Source organism: Scyliorhinus torazame, chromosome 6, assembly GCF_047496885.1.
Source record: "Scyliorhinus torazame isolate Kashiwa2021f chromosome 6, sScyTor2.1, whole genome shotgun sequence".
Lineage (NCBI taxonomy): Eukaryota > Metazoa > Chordata > Chondrichthyes > Carcharhiniformes > Scyliorhinidae > Scyliorhinus > Scyliorhinus torazame.
In genome coordinates, this window is record NC_092712.1 from 216,249,089 (window position 1) to 216,272,722 (window position 23,634).

Here is a 23,634-nt window from a genome sequence, read left to right on the forward strand (position 1 = left end):
TTTAGAGATTTTACTACTGATGTTAGAAAAGGCGAGTATGATACAGGGAATTCAAGCGACTGTTACAGCCTTAAATTCAAAGCAGCAGTTCTGTTACAGTAACCGTGTGCCTGCCGCCTCTCTTGTGGATCCAATAATAAACTATGACAAGCATTGATTGATCACTCATTTTTTGATTTAAGAACTACTTAATAGCTGCTAAATAGCTTGATGAGACCAGTAATAGATTGCTGGTGTTTCTCTGGCTTGTGGAATTCAGTTTATAAAATTGATGTGAACACTTCAGCTGTGTGGGCAAACTTGTCTTTAATTGCATGCTGTTCAAGTTCCAATGGAACAATCTGTGTCCAAAGAGGTTCCTGCCAATCTATGCTTACTTTTAGGTTTATTTAAATGGAAATTGTGCACAACCTAATGGAGACCTTTAAGATAATGAGAGGGTTTGTTAGGTTAGACATACAGAAAATATTTTGAATAAAGAGAATATTTTGACTTGTGGGTGGGAGGTGAGTCCAAAGCTAGAAGATAGAATTATGATTAAAAAAAAAAACAATTTCCAATTAAGGGGCAATTTAGCAGGCCTGCGTCTGCTATGGCCGAGGTTGTTGGCCTTTCGGCCATAGTTGCAGCCTCAAAGGTGTATGGCAAAGCTGTCTTCTTTTTGAGAGCCATGCGGGCGGTCCACCTCGCCCTGGAAAAAGGGCTCACGGTGGGCGAGATCTGCCTGGCGGTGGACCCACTGGAGGCCACTGCCGAGAGAGTTATCCTCTCTAATGTCCCACCTTTTATTCCCACTGAGCTCCTCCTCGCCCAGCTCCATCAACTGGGGGAGGTACGATCAGGGGTGATACCGCTCCCGCTCTGCCTCAAAGACCCCACCCTCAAGCATATTTTCTCCTTCCAGCGCCAGGGCTTTGTTTGCCTGGCACGGGAGGAGATCCTGAAGGGGCATTTGAGATCCCTTTTGGGGACAAAACCTTTTTAAAAAAAAATAAATTTATTAAAGTTTTTTAACACAATTTTTCTCCCTTACAAACAATAACCACCTCCCCCCCTCGTAACAAAAAAAAAAAGGGAAATCGCGCAGAGCAAGATATATACATGGCAAAATGATATATTTACACAGCTTTGTACACTGGCCCTCACCCGTACGTGCCAGTTTCCCCAACCATTCATGTTATCTCTTGCTCATCCACCCTCCCAGGCAGTCCCCCCCCCCCCCCAAGGACGCCCACCCCCACCCCCCCCCCCCCCCAAGGTTGCTGCTGCCGCTGACCGACCTGCCTCTAACGCTCCGCGAGATAGTCTAGGAACGGTTGCCACTGCCTGTAGAACCCCTGCGCAGACCCTCTCAAGGCAAACTTAATCCTCTCCAACTTTATGAACCCAGCCATATCATTTATCCAGGCCTCCAGGCTGGGGGGCTTCGCCTCCTTCCACATTAGCAAGGTCCTTCGCCGGGCTACTAGGGATGCAAAGGCCAGAATGCCGTCCTCTTTCGCCTCCTGCACTCCCGGTTCGTCCACTACTCCAAATATTGCTAGCCCCCAGCTTGGCTTGACCCGGACTTTCACCACCTGAGATATTGCTCCCGCCACTCCTCTCCAGAACCCCTCCAGTGCCGGGCATGACCAAAACATATGGACATGGTTCGCCAGGCTCCCTGGGCACCTTCCACATCTGTCCTCTACCCCAAAGAACCTACTCAACCTCGCCCCCGTCAAGTGCGCTCTGTGGACCACCTTAAATTGTATCAGGCTGAGCCTGGCACATGAGGAGGAGGAATTAACCCTACCTAGGGCATCAGCCCACAGACCTTTCTCGATCTCCTCCCCCAGCTCCTCCTCCCATTTACCCTTCAACTCTTCTACCAGCGCTTCCCCCTCTTCTTTCAACTCCTGGTGTATTTCTGACACCTTGCCCTCCCCGACCCATACACCCGAGATCACCCTATCTTGAACTTCTTGTGCCGTGAGCAACGGGAATTCCCTCACCTGTCGCCTTACAAAAGCCCTCACCTGCATATATCAAAAGGCATTTCCCGGGGGTAACTCAAACTTCTCCTCCAGTGCCCCTAGGCTCGCAAACGTCCCGTCGATGAACAGGTCCCCCATTCTTCCAATCCTCGCCCGATGCCAGCTCTGGAACCCCCCGTCCATCTTCCCCGGGACAAACCGGTGGTTACCCCTGATCGGGGACCACACTGATGCTCCCATTGCACCCCGGTGCCGTCTCCACTGACCCCAGATCCTTAGTGTTGCCGCCACCACCGGGCTCGTGGTATACTTTGTCGGCGAGAGCGGTGCCGTCACCAACGCCCCCAGGCTCGTTCCTTTACAGGACGCCATCTCCATCCTCTTCCATGCCGCCCCCTCTCCCTCCATAACTCACTTGCGGATCATCGCCACATTTGCTGCCCAGTAGTAGCTCCCCAGGTTTGGCAGCGCCAACCCTCCTCGGTCCCTACTGCGTTCCAGGAACCCTCTCCTTACTCTCGGGGTCTTATTCGCCCACACAAACCCCATAATACTCCTGCCTACTCTCTTAAAAAAGGCCTTGGTGATCACGATGGGAAGGCACTGTAACACAAACAGAAACCTCGGAAGGACCACCATTTTGACCGACTGCACTCTACCCGCCAGCGAGAGCGGTAACATGTCCCACCTTTTGAAATCCTCCTCCATTTGCTCCACCAACCTCGTCAGATTCAGTTTATGTAGGGTCCCCCGACTCCTGGCTATCTGGATTCCCAGATACCGAAAGCTCCCCTCCGCCCTGCTCAGCGGTAGGTCCCCTTTCCCTCTTTCTTGGTCCCCCGCCTGTAATACAAAGAGCTCACTCTTCCCTACATTGAGCTTATAGCCCGAAAACTCCCCAAACTCCCTTAGAGTCTGCATGACCTCCACCATCCCCTCCATTGGATCCGCCACGTACAGCAACAGGTCATCCGCATATAGCGACACCCGATGCTCTTCTCCCCCTCGGACCACCCCCCTCCATTTATTAGACTCCCTCAATGACATGGCCAATGGTTCGATCGCCAATGCGAACAACAGGGGGGGCAGGGGGCACCCCTGCCTCGTCCCTCGGTACAGTCGAAAGTACGCCGACCTCCGCCGGTTCGTCACTACACTCGCCATGGGGCTCTGGGGACAAAACCTACCGTATCTTCTGCTCCGCGGGTGGTGTGCGGTGCCATGCCTGCAAGAAGGTGGGGCATATTAGAAACAATTGCCCCACCTCTAACACTGCTGCTGATGGTTCCGCCACCCCCTCTACTTCCACTGGTGTGGAGGTGAGGGGACAGCCGCGTGGCTGGAAGGCTGAGAGGAAGACCAACAGGGCGATTCGCCAGCGGTCAGGTTTGGATCCTTCTGACACTCTGACCCTGACTGACCCAGTGCCCCTGGGTACTGACTCGGGTACAGCCGTTATGTCTCACCCCACCATCAGCCAGCAACACCCTCAGCCCGGTGACATTTCGCCATCGGATGCCGGGCACGGTGACACTTCTGCGCAGGCCCTTGTGGGTGGCGGTAGTGAGATGCGCGACCTCAAACCAGAGGGTGCTCTGTCCCAGCCACAAATTCTGGAGAGAAGCATTGAGGGACAAGGAGTCAGCCTGGAGGGGCCTCCAGAGATCGAGGTGTGACCCTCTCCCCTGCAAACGGCGTCAATCCAGGTTCTTTTGCAGAGATGTCACGCCCAGTCCCCAAAAGAAAGGACGTGGGGGGATAGTGAGGAAGCTGCTGCTGTCCCCCAAGCAGGGTGCTTTGGGGTCGGACGGGACCCTAGAGGGCCCGTTCCACCCAGTACAATTTAGCAGCCCAGACTTGGTACATTTTACGGGTGAGGCGGTCAGCGATAACTCCTTGCTTCTTAGGTTCTTAGCGGGTCATAGTTTGTAAGACCCTCTGTCCCAAACGCTGTCTTCGGGCACCTCTGCCACCATCCCAGATCTGTTTCCCGAGTTAATTTCGGGGCCTTCCGAAAACCAGGAGGTGGGGGTGGAGCAGGCATCTGCACCACCGCCTCCCACTGGCCCAGGACCCTGGGAGGAGCCTGAGGAGATCCCGGTGGCGGGATCAAAGCAGGCCCTGGGTTGGTTGGTGGGCCCAGTGTCCGGAGAGGAGGGTGTACATGAGGCTCTTTGCAGTGGGGTGCAGGGCTCACTCGTGCCTGACACTGTGTCGCCCATCACCCGCTCTGGGGGACTCCCGGAATCTGGCACATCTGAATTGAAGGTTCTTTTGTTTTTGTGCCTCCGTAGATAGTTCATGCAGTATCCTATTGGGTCCCCCTCCACCAACATCCCAACTTCCTCCCTCCCCATCCTCCTTTCCCCTCTCTCCCCACCACTCCCCATCCTTTCCTTGCTGTTGGTACAGAGGCGAGGATATCTGGCCTCTCCAGCACAAAGTTTAGTGAATGTACCATTTGTTTTTTGTAGATATGTGTTGTGAACTGTTCTAATGATCCTAACCCCCCCCATCCCGTACATTGGTACTGAGGGGAGGGCACTCTGTTTCTCCAACACAAAATTAGTGTTTGACTCTGTATATATTTTTAACTGTTTTAATAAAAAGATATGGCCAATCCACCTGCCTGCATATCTTTGGGTTGTGGGGGTGAGACCCAGGCGAAATACAAGATGTTTAACAGGGAATTCATTCCCCAGAGTGGCAAGTGTGTGGACCATGCTGCCTTAAGGAGCATTTGCGACAAATGGTACATATGTCTTTAGTGAAAGCTAGATGAGCACAAGAGGGAGAAATGAATAGAGTATGCTGTTAGGGCTAGATGAAGAGGCCAACGGCTCTATAGCCAGCGCAAGCAACAGGGGGGAGAGGGGGCATCCCTGTCTCGTCCCCCAGTGCAGTCTAAAATAGTCCGATGTTGTCCTATTCATCCGTACACTCTCCACAGGAGCCTGATACAGTAACCTGACCCAGTCAATAAAGCCCTGTCCGAATGTGAACCGTCCCAGTATCTCCCACAGATAGTCCCATTCTACCCGATCAAAAGCTTTTTCTGCATCTATTGCGATCACTACCTCCACCTCCCTACCTTCCGGGGGCATCATGATCACATTTAACAGCCTTCTTACATTGGCCACCAACTGCCTGCCCTTAACAAACCCCGTCTGGTCCTCCCCAATAACGTCTGGAACACAATCCTCGATCCTGGAGGACAAGATTTTGGCCAGCAACTTGGCATCTACATTCAACAGGGAGCTCAGCCTGTGGGACCCACACAGCTCCGGGCTCGTGTCCCGCTTAAGAAATCGTTGCCTGTGACATCGTCGGGGACAACACCCCTCTTTCCCTTGCCTCATTGAATTTCCTCAACAACACCGGCCTCAATATCCCTGAGAACGTTTTATAAAACTCCACTGGGTACCCGTCCGGACCCGGGGCTTTACCCGCCTGCATGGCCTTCAGACCCTCCACTATCTCTTCCATCTCGATCGGGCCCTTTTACCCACTCCCCGTCCATCTTTGGGAAATTCAGCCCCTCCACGGTGTGCCTCATCCCTCGGGTCCCAGACGGGGTTCCGACCTGTACAGCCTGCTGTAGAAGTCCCTAAACGCCATATTCACCCCTACTGAATCACCAACCAGGTTTCCATCTCCATCCTTTACTTTCCCTATCTCCCTAGCTGCCTCCTTCTTCTTAAGCTGCTGTGCAAGCATTCTGCTGGCCTTCTCTCCATGTTCAGAGATCGCCCCCCTCGCCTTTCTCAGCTGCTCCACAGTCCTCCCTGTGGTCAGCAAGCTAAATTCCGTCTGTAACCTTCGCCGTTCCCTTAAAAGCCCTGCCTCTGGGGTCTCCGCATACCTCCTATTAATCTGTAGTATCTCCTTTACTAGTCGGTCCGTCTCTGCTCTGTCCACCTTCTCCCTATGGGCCCGGATCGAGATCAGCTCCCCCCTGACCACCGCCTTCAGTGCTTCCCACACCACCGCTGCTGAAATTTCCCCTGTGTCGGTGACCTGCAGGTAGTTCTGAATACATTTCCTCAGCCGCTCGCACACCCCTTCATCTGCCAAAAGTCCCACATCCAACCTCCAGTGCGGGCGCTGGTTACTGTCTTTACTAACCTGCAGGTCAATCCAGTGCGGAGCATGGTCTGAGATTGTAATCGCCGAGTATCCTGTGTCCACCACCCCAGCCAGCAAGGCCCTGCTCAAAATAAAGAAATCAATTTGGGAATACACTTTATGCACGTGAGAGTTGCAGGAGATCTCCTTCACCCTCGGCTGCCCAAATCTCCATGGATCCAACCCCCCCCATCAGCTCCATGAACCCTCTTAGTTCCTTTGCCATTGCTGGCACCCTGCCCATTTTCAAGCTTGATCGGTCGAAGCCAGGGTCCATAACTATGTTGAAGTCCCCTCCCATGACCAACCTGTGCGAGTCCAGGTCCGATATCGCCCCCAGCATCCTCTTCATCAACTCCACATCCTCCCAATTTGGCACATACACATTTACTAATACCACCTGCACCCCCCCTAGCTTCCCACTGACCGTAATGTACCAACCTCCCACGTCCAAGACTATTCTACCTGCTTCAAACACCACCCACTTATTGATCAGGATCACGACCCTTCTAGTCTTTGAATCTAGTCCCGAGTGAAAGACCTGACTGACCCAGCCTTTCCTCAGTCTCACCTGGTCCGTTCCTCTAAGGTGCGTCTCCTGCCCGCCCCCCCCCGATCAGCCATCCCCTCTTTTAAGCCTGCCTCCAGCCCGTGCTCCGCGCCTCCACCGGTCCACCCCCAGGCAGCCCCCACCCCCAACCTCCTCTCTGTCCCTCCCTCGTCAGCAGAACTTTCACCCCCCCTCCTGTAACAACACCCTGTAACCTAACCCCTTTACTAAACCAAACATATGCACCCCCCCACTGCGCTTCCGAGAGCTACCTCGCCCAGCTAGCTTGGTGACCCCCATCCCCGGTGCCAGATAGTCTCCCACCTATTGTTCCCCCCCCTTGCTCATACAAACAACATCAAACAATCCCCACACAATTGCCCAACAGAAACACACCAAGATCAAAACAAGCACACCTCCATCCCCCAACAGTGCAAATGAAAACCTTAACTCACTCAGCTCTACCGCTGGTTCCAAATCAATGCAAACGGCATCATAAACATCTTCCATGAAACTCAAAACGAGAAACGTTTTACAAAAACAGAGAAACAAAAACATGAACGTTGCAGCCAAGTTCAAAAGTTCTCAATCCATCACCAGCCCTTTCTTTGTCGCAAAGTCCAATGCGTCATCAGGCGACTCGAAGTAGAAGTGCTGATCCTCATGCGTGACCCAGAGACTGGCTGGGTATAACAGTCCAAACTTCACCTTTTTCTTGAAAAGGATCGACCTGATCTGGTTGAAGCCTGCTCTCCTCAAGGCCACCTCTACGCCCGGGTCCTGGTAAACCCAGAGGATGCTATTGTCCCATTTACAGCTCCGTGTCTGCTTGGCCCACTGTAGAATGCGCTCCTTATCCAAGTACCTGTGGAATCTCACCACGATTGCCCTCGGGGGGGGGGGGGGGGGTGCCTCCCATTTGCGGCTTCCTCGCGAGTGCTCTGTGAGCCCTATCCACCTCCAAGGGACGGGAGAGTGCCCCATCCCTCAGCAGCTTCACAAACATGTCTGCGATGTATGCCCCAGCGTCCGTTCCTTCGGACCCCTCCGGCAGCCCGATGATTCTTAGGTTCTGCCGGCGGGACCTATTTTCTAGGTCCTCCACCTTCACCAGGAGCTTCTTCTGCTGGTCCCTCAGCATCCCCACCTCCAGCTCCACCGCAGTCTGATGTTACTCCTGATCAGCCAGCGCCTTCTCCACTCTCTGGATCGCCCAATCCTGGGCGTCCAATCTATGCTCTAACCGCTCAGTCGACTCTTTTATCGGGTCCAAGCAGTCCCGTTTCTGCGTCGCAAATCCTTCCTGAATGACTTGCATCAGCTGCTCCATAGACTGCTGGGTCGACAAGTCAGAGGTCCGAACCTCCACCATGCTGTCTTTTGTTGCAGCTACAGCCCAAGCTTTCTCTATCTTTTTGTTTCTGCCCTATTGAACACTTCTAGTCCTTCTCACCATGCAACGAAATGGGAATTCAGTAAACAATTGCCACTAACATCCGTTTTACAATTCAAGTTCAGTAGGAAAACGGGGGAAAGGTCCAAAAGTCCGACCCGAGCGGGAGCCACCAAATGTGCGACTTACTCCTTCATAGCCGACACCAGAAGTCCAGGTGGCAGTTTTTCTGTACAGTCTGGTGCACACAATGAAGCTTTAAAATAAAATGGATTTAATTCACAAAATGTAAGGAACGCACCTGAGTGTGGAGCTGTGCTCCTCACAATCTGGGGTAGGCTTGATGAGGAAAGTGGAGTGCTTCTGGGCAGGCTTAGAACATAACAGGTGATAGTTACTGACCACTGCCCTCTGATTACCTATATCTGGTGACCCTCTCTCCCCACTCCCCCGCCACGCTCTCTTGTTAAAGTATGTAAAGTTTGATTTTCATTTTGAGAAGTGAAAGGATTCAAAGAAACTCTTGGCATCACATTAAATAAAGCATCCATTCAGTCGTGCATGTCCACTGACCGTTCTAAACCTTATTTTGTTGGTTTGTGGCATCTTCTAAACAGCACATTTGATTAACTGCATGTCTCACTAGCAGCAATTCCTTACGCTTGCCAGGGTGAGCACTGGACGTCAGTCTGCTCTCTGCCTTGGAGAAGACTGAAAGATGAGGAGGCGGTCACTGCCTGGGCCCCAGTGCAGGGCACAGACTCAGAGGAGGAGGACCTCGTGAGCCCAATCTCAGATTCTTTGATTAATGGCATCGTGACTCATGGCTTGGGAACTGCTGTCTTAGAATTTTTTGAGGATCTAAGTGAATGTCATGTATTTGAATTTTCAAATAGCATATGATAAGGTGGCAGATAAAAGCTGTTCGACAAGATAAGGACTCATGGGTTTGCGGGTAATATATTGACATGGGTTGATAATTGGTTGATAGGCAGAAAGTAGAATGAAGGAAGTATGAGGTTGATTTTGGTTGGCAGTCTGTTGCTAGGCACGTGCTCAAAGGTTGGTGCTTGGGCCTAGGCTAGTTTCAATCTATATCAGTGTTTTTCAAACTTTTTTTCCGGGACCTATTTTTGCCACCGGCCAACCTTTGTGACCCAACCCGGCCGATCTTCGCGACCCACCATTTTCTCTTACCTTGTTTCCTGCTGACAAAATGGAGGAATCGCAATCGCGCCCAATGCACGTGATGTCAATGTTCGGGGGGGTGGGGGCGTGACCTGCTCTCTGCCTCCCTTCAGGCAGGAAGATCACATGGAATTTTTAAAAAATCTTCTGCGTCTCCGATTGCGCAAATTCGGGGGCACAGCTGCAGCAGCCGGTTTTTGTTTTACAAGTTCAGGGGGGGTTTTATTTGATAAAACTTTACGGGAAAAAAATGCAGAAACTGAAAATGTTTTCATCCTCCAGAAATTGGAGGTTCACCACATTTCACCTAAACATTACAATTAAAAATGTAAAAAAATCAAAGACACTTAAAAATCAATGAACTGGTAACGCCTCCAAATACGACCTGCAGGCACTTTGTTTTGGATTGTTTAAAAATCAAGATTAAAAAAAGTTGACATCTCCTGATTGAAGTTACAGTTGCAGTGAAACCATTGTTCGATCACACACCATTCTTGGATTAAGAAACTTCCACTTAGCAGCATCAAAGTTCAGAAAGCAACCAATCACATCATTCTCCCTGAACATTTTGCAGCCGGCTTTTAACAATCCAGCTGTGAACGGCCTTCAAAAAGGCTGCGACCAGATTTTTAAAAATGCGGCCGCACTGTGCATGCGTGCCCGCTCATTGGTGCGCATGTGCAGTGCGGCCGCATTTTAAAAATATGTTGGTGGCCATTTTGATGCCCGCTTGCAGCCGGCATTATTAAAAGCCGGCTGCTGCGTCTGTTGCGCGCGGATTTGCGGGAACGGGATGGATGGCTCCGCGACCCACCTGCAGGGTCGTGCCCGACTTTGACAATGCCTGATCTCAATCAATTACGTAAACAAAGGGACTGACTGTGTGTAATGTATGCACATTTTCTGACGATAGAAAGTTTTAAAAAAACTGTATTTTATTACAAACATTTATCAAAAACAGGTTACAGCAAATAAACACCTTGGGAAACATGTATTCCAGCAATCAACTGTACAGTCTATACAAATTCTTTCCCTTTTTCACCACTCCCCATACCCTGCGACGAACAGCTCCTCAAACACCGTCGCAAACATCCCCCACCTTTTCTCAAACTCCCCCTGCTGATCCCCTTAACTCATACTTTAACTTCTCTAATTGCAGGAAGTCGTACAGGTCACCCGACCAAACCGCTACCCCCGGTGGCGATGCCGACCGCCACTCTGGTAAAATTCACCGCCGTGCAATCAGAGAAGCGAAGGCCATGACATCGGCCTTCCTCCTCTCCATGAGCTCCGGCTTCTCTGAAACCCAAATATCGCCACCAAAGGGTCCGGGTCCACGCCCTCCTCCACTATCCTGGCTAAGACCGCCGTGAACACTCCCGCCCAGAATCTTCTCAATTTTTCACAGCCCCAAAACATGTGCACATGATTCACTGGCCCCCGTCCACACCTCTCACACTCATCTGCTACCCACTGATAGAACCCACTCATTCTCGCTGGAGTCATATGCACCCTGTGCACCACCTTAAACTGTATCAGACTCATCCTTGCACAAGAGGAGGCCCCGTTTACCCTTCGCAGTGCCTCACTCCGTACTCCCCAATTGATCTCCCCTTCCAACTCAGCTTCCCATTTCTTCTTGATTTTCACCAGCCACTTGCCCCCCTGCTCCCCCAGCCACTTGTATTTATCCCCTTCCACATCCGGAAGCAGCAGTCGCTCTGGTAGGGTGTATCCTGGCTACCTAGGGAACCCCCTCCAGACCTTTAATGCAAAGCCTCTGACCTGCAGATACCTGAACTCACTCCCCACTCCCCCTCGGCTGCTCTACCCTCTCCCTAAGCTCCTCCAGACTGGCGAACCCTTCCTCCAAATACAGATCCCTCACCTTGACCAGCCCCACTTCCTTCCACCTCCTGTATACACTTACCCCCCCCCCCCCGACTCAAACCCATGATTCTCGTAACACCGACATCCCTTCCACCCTAAAATGCCTCCTGAACAGATTCCTTATCTTCATCCTGGACTGCACCACCAGGCTCCCTGAATTCCTACCTGGAGCCATTGGCAACGCTGCTGTCACCATAGCCCTCAATCTAGACCCCTTACAAGACTCTTCCTCCATCCTAACCACTCTATCCGTTTTCCTTCCCACCACCGCCGCACCTTGTCCACATTCGCCGCACAATAATAATGAAGCAGGTTCAGCAACGCCAACCCCCCCATGCTGCCTCTGCCTCTGTAGCAGGGTCCTCCCAACCCGTGGCACCTTCCCCACCCATACTCCAATTTCCGAAAAAAGTCCTTTGGTATAAAGACCTGGAGAGCCTGAAAAATAAACAAGAACCTCAGCAAAATATTCATTTGCACCCTTTGTACCTGCTCAAAGCCTTTTTTTTGTAACATTTTGGAAAGCCGCTCCCCACCCCTCCCGCCGCCCGCTCTGCTGTAGATTTTTCCACAAGAAGCCTCCACATGTCAGTCTACTTTGACCAGCTCCTGCTTTATTTCAGTGAAATCTGACTTCCCCCTGATCCAAAACATTTTTTGCAGACCATCTTTTTCCTTTTCCGTAACAAACGTAATTGTACGATATTGTGGTTGCTCTCACTAAAATGCTCCCCCACTGCTATCTCGAACACTTGGTTCCACAGAATTAGATCCATCACTGTGCCATTCTTTGGGCCTTGTACACAACGACATTAAAAAACTCTCCTGAATGCACTTGAAGAAATTCACCCCCTCTAAACCCTTTACACTATGACTATCTGAATTATTGTTGGGGGAAGTTGAAATTCCCAATTATAATTACCCTATTGTTATTTTTACACATCTCAGTGAATTGTTTGCATATCTGCTCCTCTATTGCCCACTGACTATTTGGGGGCCTATAATACACTCCTAGCCTTGCCTTCTTGTAATTCCTAAGCTCCATCCACAAAGCCTCATTTGAAGACCCTTCCAAGGTATTGTTCCTCCTTACTGCAGTAACTGACTCCTTAATTAATAATGCAGCACCGCCTCCTCTTTCACCTTCCGCTGTCTCGCCTGAAGATATCATACCCTGGAATGTTGAGTTGCCAGCCCTGCCCCTCTCAACCACATCTCTGTAATGGCAAAAATATCACCATTCCCCCTGCCAATTCATGCCCTTAACTCATCAGTCTTACCCATAATGCTCCTAGTATTAATGTCGAGGCCACCCAGACTCGCCATACTCTCTTGGAACTTAACATGGCTAAACTCCCTCTGTCTTTGTTCCTCACACAGTACTGACGCTTTCCCCCTGCCGAACTAGTTTAAACTCCTCCCAAAGCACTGGCAAACCCACCCACAAGGATGTTGGCCCGGTCCCATTCTGGTTCAGGTGCAACCCATTCACTTGTACACGACCCAGCTTCCCCAGAAATGATCACAGTGATCCAGGTATCTAAAACCCTCGCTCCTGTCCCAACTTGAGCCACGCAGTCATCTGCCATATTCTCTTAGTTCTGTACTCGCCTTGGGGATGCACCACAGTGTCTCCAGCCGCCACTTGAGCTCCGAAACCTGGAGCAATCCAGAGCTCAAGTTACTGCAGTTGGAGCATTTCCTGCACAGGGGGTCATCTAGGATGCTGGAAGGTCCATGACTTCCCACATATGACAGACCACACATTCCACTTGACTGACTTAATCTGCCATGTCTTAAACTTACTTTGTCTTACTTGCAAAATTTAAAATTACCTAACATTAAAAGATACTCCTCTTACCTTAACTAGGTTTCTGTGCCCAATTCTACTTGAACCTTGTTTATTTATTGTAATTACTTTTGCCAAGTACAAAATTATTAAAATGTTTTAATTTAAAAGCTAGAACTCTGACCTTTCCTGAATGTAGCTTTAAATTGGAGAGAAACAACTTACCCCTACTGACCAATCAGCTCTCTCTCCCTTGTGGCCTCTACTCCAGTAGCAGGCCAGGACCACGCATGACCAATCAACTTATAGCTTTCATGTGATGTCACTGCACACTTTGTTTTCAAACTGAATGTGTTCCCAGACACGGGGGAGCTCCTCTCTCAACACCCGTGGGTACCTCGTCCTAACCCGTGGGTATCTCCCCTCCTGACCCGCGGGTATCTCCCCTCCTGACCCGCGGGTATCTCCCCTCCTGACGCGCGGGTATCTCCCGTCCCGATCTGCGGGTATCTGCCGTCCTGACGCGCGGGTATCTGCCGTCCTGACGCGCGGGTATCTGCTGTCCTGACGCGCGGGTATCTGCCGTCCTGACGCGCGGGTATCTGCCGTCCTGACGCGCGAGTATCTGCCGTCCTGACGCGCGAGTATCTGCCGTCCTGACGCGCGGGTATCTGCCGTCCTGACGCGCGGGTATCTGCCGTCCCGGCGCGCGGGCATCTGCCGTCCCGACGCGCGGGCATCTGCCGTCCCGACGCGCGGGCATCTGCCCTCCCGACGCGCGGGCATCTGCCCTCCCGACGCGCGGGCATCTGCCGCCCCGACGCGCGGGCATGTCCCGTCCCGGCCATCGGGTATCTCCAGCAGGTCTGGTTCTCCGCACCCGCGGGTATCTCCCGCAGGTCTGCTTCTCCCGCAGGTCTGACTCTCCGCATCCGCGAGTATCTGCCGCAGGTCTGACTCTCCACATCCGCGTGTATCTCCCGCAGGTCTGACTCTCCGCATCTGCGAGTATCTCCCGCAGGACTGACTCTCCGCACCTCGAGTATCTCCCGCAGGTCTGACTCTCCGCATCCGCGAGTATCTGCTGCAGGTCTGACTCTCTGCATCCGCGAGTATCTCCCGCAGGTCTACTTCTCCTGCACGTCTGACTCTCCGCACCTCTGGTATCTCCCCCTCAGGTCTGACTCTCCGCACCCGCGGGTATCTCCCGCAGGTCTACTTCTCCCGCAGGTCTGACTCTCCGCATCCGCGAGTATCTCCCGCAGGTCTGACTCTCCACATCTGCGAGTATCTCCCGCAGGTCTGACTCTCCACATCTGTGAGTATCTCCCGCAGGTCTGACTCTCCGCATCCGCGAGTATCTCCCGCAGGTCTGACTTTCCGCATCTGCGAGTATCTCCCGCAGGTCTGACTCTCTGCACCCGCGGGTATCTCCCGCAGGGCCGCCTCGCCGTACCCGCGAGTATCTCCCGCAGGTCTGATGCTGCTGCTCCTCCTGAAGGCAAGTGCTGAAAGCCACGTTCCTTGGGCTGTATTTATCCCCTCTCCGGTCCCGCAAGCATCTCTGGCAGGTCTGCCAGACATTGTATTGCATTTGCCAAGTATTTGCCCACTCAGCCAGCCTGTCCAAGTCACCCTGCAGGCTCTTTGCATCCTCTTCACAGCGCACACTGTCTCCCAGCTTAGTGTTGTCTGCAAATCTGGGTATATTGTACTCAATTCCTTTGTCCAAATCAGTAATGTATATTGTGAACAGCTGGGGCCCCAGCACTGAACCCTGTGGTACCCCACTAGTTACTGCCTGCCACTCTGAAAAGGACCCGTTTATTCCCACTCTCTGCTTCCTGTCTGCCAACTAGTTCTCTATCCACGTCAATACATTATCCCCAATACCCTGTGCTTTAATTTTACTCACTAATCTCTTGTGTGGGACCTTGTCAAAAGCCTTTTGAAAGTCCAGATACATAACACACTGGTTCACCCTTGTCCACTCTACTGGTCACATCCTCAAACAATCCCCGAAGATTTGTCAAGCATGATTTCCCTTTGGTGAATCCATGCTAACTTGGACTGATCCTGTCCCCACTTTTCAAATGCCTAGTTATTTCATCCTTAATAATTGACCTCTAGACTTCGATGGTGACCATGGAGTGAGTGGTCGCGCATTTGATGGCTCCCGCTCGTGGTGGACGTTTTGGATCTTTTCCCCGGCTAACTGCGGAGCTGAGTGTTTGTAAAATATGCAGGGGGGGGTTTGAAGAAGAGAGTATCTCACCGTTGTATGGATTCGTGAACCAGAATTTGACGAAAAGGGTTTGGGCAGGGTTTTGTAGACTTGGTCGGGTTGCTGCGCCAGGCACCGGTGTCGAGCGTGCGGACGAACCGAGTGAGCTTGGATTATTTTAGGCTGCACCGGGGGGGCGAGGCAGGGATGTCCACTTCCCCCACTGTTGTTTTCCTTGGCAATAGAGCCACTGGCAATGGCGCTGAGAGCGTCAAAGGACTGGCAGGGGATCGTACGGGAGGGTGGAGCACAGGGTCTCTCTATATTTCATTTTTCATTTTCATTTTTCATATGCGAACAACCTACTTTTGTATATTTCTGACCCGCTTGGAGGGAGGGGGGGGGGGGGGGGGCGCGCGGGGGGATTGGAGAGATTATGGGGATTCTAGGGGAATTCGGACGGTTTCCGGGGTACAAATTGAATTGGGCAAAAGCGAGGTCTTTGCGATTCAGGCGAGAGGGCAGGAGAGGAGATTGGAGGGATGCCGTTAAAGGTGGTGGGAGGGAGCTTTCAGTATTTGGGTATCTAGGTGGCAAGGGAGTGGGAGCAGCTACACAAGTTGAATTTGGCTCAGTTAGTGGAGCAAATAAAGGGGGACTTCCGAAGGTGGGATACGCAAACGTCAGTGGCGGGGAGGGTGCAGAGGGTAAAGATGACGGTTCTCCCGAGGTTTTGTTCGTATTTCAGTGCCTGCCTATTTTTATTCTGAAGGTTTTTTTTAAGAGGATGAACACTGTGATCTCTGGGTTCGTAGGTAAAGAAGCTGCTGCTGGAGTGTAATCGAAGGGAGGGGGGGCGGGCGCTACCGAATTTCAGGAACTGCTACTGGGCGGCGAACATAGCAATGATCAGGAAGTGAGTAGTGGGGGTGGGGCCGGTGTGGGAGCGGGTGGAGGCGCCTCTGCCGTTCTCGCCGGCTCGATACTCCACAAGTCCAGTGGTAGTGGCAGCCTTGATGGAGTGGGGACAGTGGTGGATGCACATGGGAGTCGAGGGGGCGTCGGTATGGTCACCTATTTGTGGCAATCACCGGTCGGGAGGCTGGATGGGTGTTTCCGGAGGTGGCAGCGAGCTGGGATCGAGAGGTTTGGGGACCTGTTTGCTGACGGCAGTTTTCCGAGCTTGGAGGGGGAGTTTGAGCTGCCGGAGGGAATGGGTTCCGATACCTGCAGGTGAGGGACTTTGCATGGAGGCAGGTTTCAGCCTTTCCACACCTACCGCCCCAGGAGATACAGGACAAGGTAGTGGGGGAGGGGATGATCTCAGAAATTTATAAAGAACTCATGAATTGGGAGGGAACCTCGATGGGGGAGGTAAAGCGAAAATTGGAGGAAGAGTTGGGCAAGAAAATAGTGGTGGGATTGTGGGAGGAGGCTCTGAGTAGAGTTAATGCATCCTTGTCGTGTGCCAGGCTTAGCCTGATACAATTCAAGATGGTCAACAGGGCGCATATGACTGTGGCCCGTATGAGCAGGTTCTTTGAAGGGGTGGAGGATTGGTGTGTGCGGGAGGGCCCCCAAATCCTGTCCACGTGTTTTGGGCATGTCCAAAGCTTAGGGGATTCTGGCAAGAATTTGACGATTTCACGTCCATGGTTGAAGATGCAGGTGGTTCCAAGTCCAGAGGTGGCGATGTTTTGTGTGTCGGAAGACTTGGGAGTCCAGGGGGTGAGAGAAGCTGATGTTTTGGCCTTTGCCTCTCTGGTAGACCGGAGACGGATCTTATTGGCATGGAGGGACTCGGAACCCCCCAAAACCGGGGGTATGGGTTAGTAACATGGCTGGGTTTCTTAGGCTTGAGAGGATCGATGCTCAGGTTTGCCTCAAGGTGGCAGCCTTTTATCGACTTCTTTGGGGAAAATTAAGCTGTCGGCAGATATAAGGGGGGGGGGGGGGGCGGGTGGGGAGAGTAAAAGGAAAGGGGGAGGCACGGGGGTGTTGTTTGAGGTGGGAAAGTGGGACGGGGGAACTGTATATGTAAGCCACGTTGGCTGGGTTTGGTTGTTGGTTGGGTGGGTGTTATTTGTTCTGTTGTTTTTGTTCCTCTTGAAAATTGTTTACAAATTATATAGGCCTTAATAAAATATTTTCAAAAAACAAAATTGACTCCAGCACTTTCCCCACCACCAATGTCAGGCTAAACGGTCTATAAGTCTCTCTCCTTTTAAAACGTGGGGTTTCATTATCTACCCTCCAATCGATTGGAACCCTTCCACAGTCTCTAGAATGCTGAAAAATGATCACCAATGCATCCAATATTTCGAGGGCCACCATCCAAGTGCCTAAACACTCTTTTCAAGCGAGGCAGCGCTTCAGTGCACCTCCTTCAATCTGGTCTATTGCTTTTGCTGCTCCCGGTGCATACTATTCTCCATTGGAGAGACTAAACGCAGACTGGGTGACTGCTTTGCAGAATACCGTTGGTCCGTCCCCAAGCAGGACCCAGACTTTCCTGTCACTTGCCATTTCAACTCACCGTCCTGCTCTCACGTTCACATGGCCATCCTTCCTTCTGCACGGTATGTTCTATTGGCCTGCTGCAGTGTCCCAGTGAAGCCCAGCGCAAACTGGAGGAACAACATCTCATCTTCCAATTAGGCACATTACAGCTTCTGGACTTAATATTGAGTTCAACAACTTCAGACCGTGAACTCTCTCCTCCACCTTCACACCACTTTTATTTCCATCAATTTATTTTAATTTCTTCTATCGATCTGTTTTTCCCTCACCATTGGCCCCCATCCCCCCACTGTTGGAGTGGAGGGTCCATTGGTGCTATCCATAAAGACCAGCTCTGCATGGAGCTGGAGGGAATGAACCTGTCTGCCCCAGCAAAGTGACACTCAGCACAATAAGAGCAGTGCAGTACTACCACAGGTAGGCCACGGATGTTGCACTTAACTTCGAAGTCTTGAGCGAACTGAAGTCCGCATTGTGCACGTCACTCTTTTTTCCGGGCCTGACATCGCCGTGATTTCCTGGAAGGCCTGATGAGATCTCGGAAACCAGCTGTTTTAATAAGCACCGGTGAGAATTCAAATCAATGCAAATGGCGTTCACACCACCAGGCAGCAGGAGAACCGACCCACCATTAGGAGAATTGTAAACATTTTATGCTGGCAGGTTTCTGACTTACAATTTCCACTGGATTCACCACTGCTCCCCGCCATGGCAGGATGGGAGAATTCTGCCTCACAGGTTGCTATCAGTTACACTGTGTAATGCTGGGGAATGTAGACAGATTCATTCTCGTCAAACCACAAAACCGAGGTCATTATGTTTAAATAATATAGTCAAAGGATAAGTACAGGCACCAGACACCCGAGAAGTATTTTATTTTCACACAATCTTTTACTTCCGCTTGAAATGGCAAACATTGATTTAATATCTTATCCTGATGTTGCAGCACTCCCTGAGAACTGGCACTCCCAGTGTCAGTCTACATTTTGTGTTTTAGTCTCTGGAATGGGAGTACTACTACTTCACAGCTGACACTTGCATTTCTCCCACCCCCATTTTTCTTTGCTTCTCCGATCATCGTTTAATGCTTTAAAACATTTTTTTAGAGTACCCAATTCATATTTTTTCCAATTAAGGGGCAATTTAGCATGGCCAATCCACCTACCCTGCACATCTTTGGGTTGTGGGGGCGGAACCCACGCAAACACGGGAGAATGTGCAAACTCCACACGGACAGTGACACAGAGCCGAGACCGAACCTGGGATCTCGACGTAGTCATAGATTATCATAGAATTTACAGTGCAGGCAGCAGTGCTAACCACTGTGCTGCCCCTAACCATTATTTAATGCTGATAGGATTAGATAACTTGATGTTTCTGCATGTTTTTGTATTTTTCCACTGAAACCTTTTGGCTTTTCCCTGCAGGTTAATTGGAGACCGTTTGCTTTTATTTATTTAAACAATTTTGATCTGTTAATTTAGCTGTATTAATATTTGTAATTATCCTACGTGTACTTCGGATGACACCTTTACTTGTCCTTAATTGAAGGTTTTTGGAGTTACCTCTCCAAAGTGTAAAACCGGCGTAAAACCTGTTTCCTCACTTCTTCATACTTGGCCTTTTAAAATTTGTCCCCAAATTGTTTAAGCTATTTACTTGCTTGATTTCTTCCTATAAAGAATAGTTTTGTCCACTTTTGTTTTGTAGATCATGGACTCTTCTGCTGATGTAGCTGAGCGAGTTGATAGGGTCATAACTATGCTGCCATCAACCCCTAATGTGATTGAAGCTTATACTGGTCCAAATGGCATTTTGAAGTAGGTAACTCAGTATACTGTTTAATATTTGTTTCAAACAGTTGTAGTTTATGTCAAAGTAGCACTGGAAATCAGAGCTCTGTAGTCACAAGTTTCATTCTGTAATGTACTATACTGCATATTCCCTCAATGAGCCATCCTCCATCGAATATTTCATTCAGATATTAAGTCTAAGCACAGATGTTTTGAATTATTGGTTATGTATGAAACAGATTGTCATGGTAGGTTGTTTTAAAAAATATATATATTTAGCGTACCCAATAATTTTTTTCCCAATTAAGGGGCAATTTAGTGTGGCCAATCCATCTAACCTGCACATTTTTTTGGGTTGTGGGGGAAACTCACGCAGACACTGGGAGAATGTGCAAACTCCACACAGACAGTGACCTCGGGTCAGGATTAAACCTGGGTCCTTGACGCCATGAGGGAGTAGTGTTAACCACTGCGCCACCATGCAGCCCATGGCAGACCTAATTTTTGGATTTAAACAGCATCTAATCCTATGTATTTTGTCGGTGTCTTTATCAAATATTAATTGTCTTCATTGAAACTTTGTTCAATCCTGCCCGGTTTTAATTCTTTATTGAAGTAAAAAATTTAGTACATGTTTTGTAATGTTGCAATGTTTTTTCCCAAGCGTTTGCCAAACAACTGTGTTTGGGATGAGAGTGAGGAACAAGCTTTTTATGAAGGAGTTGATCCAGCCCTGAAATTTTCCGGCACTTCCCGCCGGCGGGATCTTCCAGTCTCGCTAATAGCGAGTCTCCTGCGCGCAGCAGGTTCCCTAACAGTGGAGTGTGTGAGCCACAGAAAAGACTGTTGACATCGGCTGGACTGGAAAATCCCACCGCCGGCCGATGGCAGGTCACCTCCGCCGCTGTAAAATAAATTGGGTTTGGTGGAAAATCCAGCACCATGATTCGTTCTAGCTTCTCTGAGCAGCTCTCTGGCTGGTGCTTCTGATAATGGGCCTACCTGAGTTGTCCATGTTGTTGTATTCTATGATCTTGCCGTTGCAATGAAACAATGATGTTTAACTAGAACAATGATTTGTTGATGAATACATGGAAAGATAACAAACTGATTGCTGTACAAAGTTGCTAAATGGGTTTGGTGAAGTCTCCTGGAGCTACCCTATGTGCGACTGTCCTGTTGTACGTCTTACTACCAACTGGCGAGTGTCTTCCATCACGTGACCGATGTCTGACACCACCAACTGTTTGGAGGTCGCATTACTAACTATGTAGAAAACTATTCACAGGCATATCGCCACATCCCCCTTCCTTTGGACATGTTAACATTTATATACAGCAACATGATTTGTATTATCCTTTTTAAAAATAAATTTAGAGTACCCAATTCTTGTTTGCCAACTGATGGGCAATTTAGCGTGGCCAATCCATCTACACTGCACATCTGTGGGTTGTGGGGGTGAGATCCACACAGACATGGGGAGAATGAGGAAACTCCACATAGACAGTGACCCGGGGCTGTGATCGAATCCGGGTCCTCAGCGCCGTGAGGCAGCAATGCTAACTACTGCGCCACAGTGCTGCCTCAATTTGTATGATCCTTTAGCACATGTTATATATTTTTATACAGATGCAACTGTGCTTCAATCAACATGATATGCCTGATGAATGTGTCACTGGTGCACAGCTCATTTCACATCTCCGACATATCACCCCACTGATCTTCTGGGCTCTTATCAGCTTCCCGTCGTCGCTTTTGTTTCTGGAAGACCGATTTATGTGCGGGTCTTTTTTGTGTTAGCCTCTTGACGCGGTGCATCCTGAAGACCGGTATCCTCGCTCACCAGGCCTTGTCACAAGTTTCTTTAGTTTTTTAACACATTGCTTTTTGCTGCGTTGTCATGTACTTTCTGGCCTGTCGGCCACATTGGCGATGTCTTCTTGTTTAGCGTCACAAGTGCCGGCCACATTGCTGATGTTTTCTTGTTTAGTATCACAGGTAGGACACATAGTGTCCTCCACCCTCCTTCTCTTCCTCTTCTTTTTTGCGAGATCGAACTTGTGACTGCGCCTTTTTTTCTGCTTGGCTTTGGTAGCACCCGTTACCGCTGGCCATGGGAGTGGTTGCTTGTGAATCATCTGCTGAGACATCCCGTGCTGGTATACTTCTGAGGGACTGTTATGGTCAAGTCTGCACCTTCAGTAGTGGGCTTCAGAGCCTCGCACTCTGGTGTCTGGGTTCGATCCACATCCCCAACGTTGGGTGCTGTCTCTGCATCCTGTGTTTGAGCCCCAAGTGATGGCTCCTCGTCACTCGATATGATGATGCATGGATCATCTTTTCCTGAAGAACTGGATAGTGGCTCATCCTCTTCTTGTAGTATGATATTAGTATCATCCGTCGTTGTGGAACTGCATACAGATACAGCCATTTGCTCCTCTAACTTGTCTTTCAGTGGAGTGGCCTCGAGTATTGGGGAGTTCACTACCAGAACCATTTTGTGGGCTTGAGATGATTCACCGTATGCCTCTGGAGCCAGTTTCTCCAGAATGGGTATTATATCTTCCGTTATGAGTTTGTTCGCAGCTGAGTTCTCATCCGAAGTGTCTGCTGCTGCAACCTCACTTTCAGTCTTTGCATACGCCATCTTAGAGCTTTTACACTTCTCAGTGTCCTGCGCAGACTGGGCATCCCTTGTGATCACCTCGTCACTCCCGCCAAACCACCAGAATGGCGTTTCACGGTCGTCCCCTTCTGGCTCATCATCTTGAGTATTCACTTTCCTCATCGTAATCATGGTCTTTGTAGTTTTCATCGTCGTAATGATCATCACCATAGTCAGTGCCATCATACTCATCATTACCGTCTTCCGTGTAACACTGCTCGTGGAATTATGTGTTCATGCAGGAAATTACTGATTTTCAAGTCGGCAGCGAGTCTTGCTGCAGAGCTTCCATCTAACACTCCGTGCTCTGGAACCTCAGGAGGAGTGAAGAAATTGAAGAAAGAGTCCGTTAGTACAATTTTCGTAACTATTGTACGTGCATCCCGACCCTGATGCGACTGCTTCGTTTTAATGGTTTTCAATGTGACATTTATTTATTTCTTCCAGTCGATGTGACACCCTATGCATCCTATGATTGCAAATACAAAGAAGTCTGACCCATTAGGCTGTGACGCCATCTGGTATGTTTTTACGAGTACCTCATTTGTGAAGTACTCATTCGGTTCAAAGTTAAACTTCAGAGTGAAGCTCATTGGCTATCCCGGATCTGAGAAATTTACGGCTACATCTTGTAGATGCTGCAGGATAGGCTCATCATGCTCCTGTATTATGTCACTGAGCAAATCCTCATATTTGAAGATTGCTAACCAGCACTCTGAAGTTCTTTGGATTCCTCCACTTTCGCTATCGCTTGTATATCATCGGATAACTGCGCCATTGTATCTCGTTGCGAGTCTCAATACTCTTCTGTCGCCTCGCTGTCTGGGACGTACAGCCGCTCAACTAGGTTCAGGGCCTCACACGCATCCGAACCTATGATGGTCTCGCGTTTCGTGTCCACAATGGAAAATGGTACAATGTGACTTCTGTTGTTGTACCCATGCTTCAACTTCACATACACCCAGCGTCTCAATCTCATTCCCACTGTAGTCTATCAGCAATCTTGGTTGATTGCCAACTTTCAGTTGAACTCGCAGCCCATGACCTCGCAGCCTGTGCTAATCGGACAGACTGGGAGGTTTGCTCTCGCACTCGTGTCGAGCTTGCATTTTATCCATGTCTCGTCCAGCATCACAGGAATTGCCCATCTGTTTTCAACGGTATCAGTTGGATCATCACTATTATTACAACTAGTCAGTAAGACTTCTTCAGTTTTCATACTCTGATTCATCGTGTCCTTGGTTGAAATCAGATCAACAAAAAATAATTCTACAAGGGGCATCTCATCAATTACGTGGACTGACCCTGTTTGGTCCACCGTAGGACGCAAAGAACATTGTTTCGCAAAATGATTTGTAGGCCACACTTGGAACATACTTTTCCATATACGGGACATTGCTGTGGCCCATGTCGATTGCCACATCTCTAGCATCACCGCCGCTTAAAAGGGCCGCCTGCACCGAGACCACTTTTTTTAGTGAACTGCGTCACAGTGCTAATGGCGCTGGCATCTTCTTCCAT

At 50.0% G+C, this 23,634-nt stretch overlaps 1 protein-coding gene across 2 annotated transcripts in view; it reads left to right on the plus strand.

Annotated features, from left to right (window-relative positions):
* hibadhb (3-hydroxyisobutyrate dehydrogenase b) overlaps positions 1-23,634 on the plus strand; it is a 187,069-nt gene that overhangs the window by 21,615 nt on the left and 141,820 nt on the right. For both annotated transcript variants that reach the window (XM_072509401.1, XM_072509400.1), the window contains one exon: positions 19,366-19,475. In XM_072509401.1, the coding sequence (XP_072365502.1) occupies positions 19,366-19,475 (110 nt within the window). The remainder of the gene's footprint in view (positions 1-19,365; positions 19,476-23,634) is intronic.